We start from the raw sequence: 6210 nt of genomic DNA, 5'->3' as shown, positions 1-6210 counted from the left end.
ATTGCATGTATTTTGATATCTATAGCAGACGTGTGTCAGTTTGCAAAATGACTGCAACATAAATTTTTATAGGCGATAATATAAAATTAATTATTTAAATCTTTGAATTTGGCAAAAAAGTAAAATGCGTTTCTCCGTTAAATTTTATATTTAGAAAACTTTGTTTTTGACCCACTACTTATGTTGACTCTTTCTTCTTTCTCTGTGATGTAATGTACTAATTCTCATATATTTACTATTGTCTTCAATACCCAGTGCTTCATGGAAGAAGTAAAGGAGCACCCGTACGTCATTCAATGTGAAGCCGCCAAGCCCCTAATTATCGACACCTTTAAATTCATGTATGACCTGGACTTTTTGAATCCACAGGCAGACGAGGTAATTGTAATTGTTTCCACCTTCTGCCAACAGTACTAAATTAAACCTTAAATAAACCCAAGCTTACCACGCCACCGCTCGCAATGCCGCGGCTGCCGCACGAGGTAATCTTCGCAATTGGTGGTTGGAGCGGAGGCACTTCAAAAGGTTGCATCGAGACATATGACACACGTGCCGATCGCTGGGTGAACATAAACGCAGAGGATCCCGCCGGTCCACGCGCCTATCACGGAACCGCAGTACTTGGCTTTAAAATATTTTCGATAGGCGGGTACGATGGCGTCGAGTACTTCAACACCTGCCGAGTATTTGATGCAGTAAAGAAGAAATGGAGTGAAATCGCGCCAATGCATAGTCGCCGCTGCTACGTGAGTGTGACGGAGTTGAACGGCTTAATCTATGCGATCGGAGGTTACGACGGTCACAACCGGCTGAACACCGTGGAGCGATATAACCCAAAAACCAATCAGTGGTCAATTATCCCCCCAATGAACATGCAGCGCTCTGATGCCAGCGCCTGCACCTTGCAAGGACGTATCTATGCCACCGGCGGATTCAACGGTCAGGAGTGCCTTGACAGCGCCGAGTATTACGACCCGTTAACCAACGCGTGGACGCGAATAGCTAACATGAACCATCGTCGTTCTGGAGTTAGCTGCGTAGCCTTTAGAAAACAGCTGTACGTCATAGGTGGCTTTAACGGTACGGCCCGCCTATCTACTGGAGAACGTTTCGATTCGGACTCCCAGGCCTGGCACTTCATTCGAGAAATGAATCACTCACGTAGCAACTTTGGGCTGGAGATTATTGATGATATGATATTCGCCATCGGCGGCTTTAATGGCGTCTCTACCATCTCGCATACCGAGTGTTACGTTGCGGAAACAGACGAGTGGATGGAGGCTACTGATATGAACATTGTCCGCTCAGCCCTGTCCGCCAATAACGTAGCCGGGCTGCCAAACAAGCGAGACTACATACACAAGGAGCGTGACCGACTAATGGAGGAGCGGCGTCAGCGTCTCATGGCCACCGCCATGGCCCGAGAGGACGTCGGACACGGCAACACGTCGCAGTTGTTAGTGGAGACCAATGACGGCGCCATTAATGACTACGATAGCCCCAACGAAGATGAAGAGACTGAGGGGCGGCAGCATCATGCACAACAGCAGCAGAACATAGCACTCCCCCTAGGGCTGAACATTCCAGCTGTAACTACTGGCGCGACTGTCTATGCTACTCCGGGTACTGGACCAAATACTCCACCAGGACTTGTGCAACCTCAGCACGATGTCACCGACCATCAAAACCATATAATGGAAGATCGCGGTCAGGACAATAATCGGCGCTTTCGTGTGCAGCTGCGTAATCAGCGCCATGGCTCGCATCATGAAATTCGTCGTCGGTCCTAGGTGTTGGCGTGGCAGAGGCCATTCAGCTTAGGTATTGGATTATGGCCGGTGCTCTTATTAAGTGAAAACTAGACAACAAAAATGACGGACCCCTACAAAAGATTAAGCGTTAGCGTAGGGCAAGGTATTTTATGCACTCAAGTCCTGCAGCGTAGCCCACGTCCGATGAAACCGTTTTTCGATAGCTCCAACACCCTTAAAAACACACCCGAATCACCGTACTCTTTTAATTTCCTAAATCATTTGGCAAGCATGAAAATTGAAATTACAATGTTCCTAAGAGATTTACCAATCGTCTTTAGTCAAAATTTTAGTTGATCCAAATTCAACAAAATGTACAAAAAAATTAAAGGCATTTCAAATATTTTTTAATAAAGCCTTGCTTATTTACAGTAATGGTAAAATAATACATACATGAACCCCTAGATGATGTTTAGCCCTCCGTCACGTTGAACAAATTAAGTTTGCTTAAGACTTAGGCCGAGGGAGATGTATCCTCAGGCAAGTGGTTTCGGGGTTGGGCCTGTATTTGGGGTGTGTCCTTTAAAGGCCACTGCAAAACCGTCTGTACCGTCTGTCTGTCGTCAGCTTACACTTCCCGCAAGATTGGCTATCGCCTGCGTCTTAGCACCATCCCTTTCCTACTTTGTACTCTCTGCGCCAAATGGTCTTTACAGGCTGCTTAATTCGATCCACTGTTGTCCAAGCCAATCCGTCCTTCCAAGCAAGGTTAAACATTTTTTTATTTGATCTATTTGATGCACTTTGTTTTACTTTTTTGGTTTTTAAAATATGATTTTTTGTGGCGATATATATTATATATTTTTAGGAAGCTTATGGGAGTTTTTATGGAGTTGTAAGTGGTTAGCAAATTCGACTACGATGCACTATGTTCCCTTTTTATTTTTTGACGACCAGCGTATGATTTCTTGTGATTGACTCAGGCCGCTGTACTTGTCCTTCCGTGGGTCAGCTGATTTGAGCTATTTGTTCTGTCTTCTGCTCGTGGCCCTTAAGATAAATGGACGTCTTAACGGTTCAACTTCGTAAAGGACTTGTTGATGTCGATGTTGACTCCACCATAAAACAAAGAAAAACGAATAAAACACTTGAACGCGAACGAGTGAAAGCCGTCACGTGCGTGCCGGAGGAGGCACAGTGGGGGGATTGGCCCGTACCACTGTGTCAACTCCCGCCGCCTGGGGCCCACGCAGAGGAATCGTCTCTAAACATGGACAGAAGTCAGCGCTCCCAGTTCTAGGACAGGCTCCCACTGTTCGGGACGGGTGTGCGTCGGTCGAAACCGAGACGGAAAGCTATGCAAGCGGAAAGAAAACCCGTACTTGTACGCCTTCACGTCTGTGCGGTTGCCACCAAAGTCCAGTTGCGCAGAGGAATCTTCTCGAAAACGCAACCGGCTTGGCTTGGGCCACAGTTTGGCACACGCGGGTCGGGTTTGGGTTACTTGGGGGCTTGGGTGTGTCGACCGGAATCGCGACGGAAAGCTATGCAAGCGGAAAGAAAACCCGTATTTGCACGCCTTCACGTCTGTGCACCATGGCTGCCACCAAGGTCCAGTTGCGCAGAGGAATCTTCTCGAAAACGCAACCGCTTGTAGGCCACTGTTTTAGCACACCGGATCAGGGTTCTTATTGTTAGAAGAAATAAATCCAACTCGTTATGTTCGCTGTTTTTATTGTTGTCCTGTTTTCGTTTTATTTTTTTCTTGGTTATCTTTGTGGGCTTTTCTTCCTCTTTTCTATCTGTATATTTTCTTTAGCCGCACTATTTTCTTTCCCTGTCTCTCCCTATCTCTCTCGCACTCTACTCACTAGGGTCCTTCGTCCTGATCCTTGATGTCCTGCGGGTCCTTGGTGTCCTGCGTGTCCTTTGCGTGGTTTTCTCTGCTTCGATGCTTGGTCTTTGACTGGTGGCGAATGAAAGAGACTGGACTAGCAGCCGCCGGGTTTATATAGCCAGCCGGGTTGAGAAGCGAGAACTCAACACTGGAACCGTGCGTAGGTCGCCTAATCCGATCGTGTGTAGATCGCCTAACTCGCTGAGTAGAGTGCCTGATCAGCTGAGATGCTAATTAATACATTAAATAACGCCTGTTTGAACTACCGGCTAACGGCCGAAGTTTTGAACTTAACGGCTCTTTTGGCTTCTTGCCTGCCTCCGTGGCCTATCCTAACCTAGTACTAGTTTTTCTTATTATCTACCAATATGTACATCTTAAATTATTATCTTATCATTATTATCTTATTATCTACCAATATTTGTGTGAATATGTACATTTTTACCCGCTGGATGTGGGGCAGCTTTTACGGTGCCTCACACCCCCCCCTTACGTCGGGGTGGCGAAGCGAGATGGCGATGCCGCGTCGGGCCGTGATCGTGACGCGGAATCGGTGTTCCTGGTGGTGCCGCAGGAAACGAACGTTCGTGCGGTCGTGGGTTTCCACGTACTCCACGATAATCCCGGGTGCTCCCGTAACGCCTGCAGGAGTGCGTCTTCCTCTGGTCCGGCCGGGAAGGGACCCAGGTCTATGATGTCGGCATCCTCCGTGTCGTCGGGCCTCGCTATGGGGTCGCGTGCACCTCCGTCTCTACCCAGTTCCGGTCCCGTCGGGTGGGGATCGAGCCAGCTGATCATCTCCACTCTCGGGATGCTGCTCCCTGGAGTGAGCGGGATTAGTCTGTCTAGGGTGGGCTCTCAGGGGAGGCGGGCAGTGGCGTTGCTTGCCTGCCCTCCCGTTCTGGGTGCCGGTCTTGAGCTCTCGAGCTTCCAACCTCGGGGATTCCCCTTACCGGGGTAGCTGGAAGTGGCCCGTTCTGCGCTGTGGTCGTCTGGGGACTCGGGGTCCTGGCTTCGGCTTCTTCTGGCTGCGTTTCCCACGTCGTCGGCAGCCACGAGTTGGTGGGATCCATCGGCCTTCCTCGCCTTCGTCGATCGAGGTGGTGGGGGTGCGAGGCTCGTGCTGCGTAACGGCCCCGCGTCGTTGGCCTCCGTCAGCACTGGAGGCTCCACTCAGTCCGAAGTACGGCCATAAACGAGTCTCCGGTGGCATCGGCTTCCCGTGAGGCGGTAAACGAGGTGGCGACTCTGCTGGAAGCATCTCTGCTCAAACCGCCCAAGCGAATGTTGGCGTCACCACGACTCCAGCCAAGCGGGCACTAGGTGGCAGGACGTGCTGTACCCGACTGCCGGGGATCCTGCGACGTTTAACCGCGCCAGCCTCGCTGTAGTCAGCCCCTGGTGTCGGGCTGAACATCTCGAGCTGGTGGCTCCTCCTCGCATGCCTTGGTGCCTTTTCCCCTCTCACCTCGCAATCGTCACAACGGGTCTAGTCGGATTGTGCATTCGGCATCTCCGTCGCGGACAAGAGGTGGAGGCGGCGGTGTCCCGGCCGGGTCGAACGGCGGCGATGCGACGCGCTCCGCGTACTCCGATAGCCCGGAGTCGGTGCTGTTGGTGACGGCTGGTGGTGAGGGAGAGCGGATGGAGTCGCTCCCTGGGCGGTATTCGTACTCCTCGTTTTCGGACATGGTGACGGTGTGCTAGTAAATGTAACGTATTAGCTTAGGTCTTATTGTGTGAATCCTACCTATAGTGCGGCTTGAGATACTTATGGTTCTAGATTACAAGTTCAGAGTTCTTAGCTTACTTGGCGGCTTAACCTAACTATGGCAGCGCGGGTGCTCCTCTTGACTCACGTGACCCTGCTCGATGTTGGTTTATTCGAAGTGTACTCGTCGATGGGTGGCTTTATTGGGCTGGGTACGCTGCTCAGTGACTTGGGCATTCTGGTTGTTCTCCTGGCCGAGTGTCTCCTGCTGGTCGCCCAGAGCTTGGGAGTCTTCTGGATCCACGTTTGGGGGTTCGGAGGCGAACGCTTCTGTGTATGGCTCTGCCTCGTTGTCCACTGTATCTTCTTCGTCGTCGGCTTCTCCGGTCCTGTACTCTTTGAGATCTGGGAGACTGGCAGTCCGCCGTTTCCTAGAGCCCCGCAGTTGTAGGCGCACTACGTTCTGTGACAGGAACTTCACCACTTTGTATGGTCCGGTGTACTTCGGAGCCAACTTGGCGTTGAATCCCTCGCTGGCCTTGGACAGGTGATGGGTACGGACCAGCACCCATGATCCCACCAACGGTCGCCAAGCGCGCCGCCGTAAATTGTAGTACCGCTTCTGTTCCTGGGATGCCCGCTCGTTGTTCTCTCGTGCGATAGCATATGCCTCCTGTAATCCTTTAGCCCGGTCTTCGGGTGACTGTGGCGTGGTACTTGAGCTCGGCGTCACTTTGTCGTACCAGGCCCCCGGCAGGCGTGGCTCGCGGGCCTGGACTAAATAGGCGGGGCTGAATCCCTGTCCGAGATGCTGGAATTCACTGCGAGCGAGATCTCTGGCAGTAGTTGGT

General features: G+C 51.2%; 1 protein-coding gene across 1 annotated transcript; it reads left to right on the top strand.

Moving 5' to 3' along the window:
• Nucleotides 1-237: 237 nt before the first annotated feature.
• LOC108039244 (kelch-like protein 10) lies at nucleotides 238-2186 on the top strand (the record flags this gene model as incomplete). The annotated part of the gene is made up of 2 exons (XM_017116180.2): nucleotides 238-378; nucleotides 441-2186. Coding segments are annotated over 2 exons (1491 nt in total), but the record flags the coding sequence as incomplete, so codon positions are not given.
• Nucleotides 2187-6210: the final 4024 nt, after the last annotated feature.

The sequence above is a fragment of the Drosophila rhopaloa genome, unplaced genomic scaffold, assembly GCF_018152115.1.
Source record: "Drosophila rhopaloa isolate 14029-0021.01 unplaced genomic scaffold, ASM1815211v1 contig_223, whole genome shotgun sequence".
In the NCBI taxonomy this organism is placed as follows: Eukaryota; Metazoa; Arthropoda; class Insecta; order Diptera; family Drosophilidae; genus Drosophila; species Drosophila rhopaloa.
Note: the sequence above shows the minus strand (reverse complement) of the source record. Positions and strands in the feature narration are given on the sequence as shown.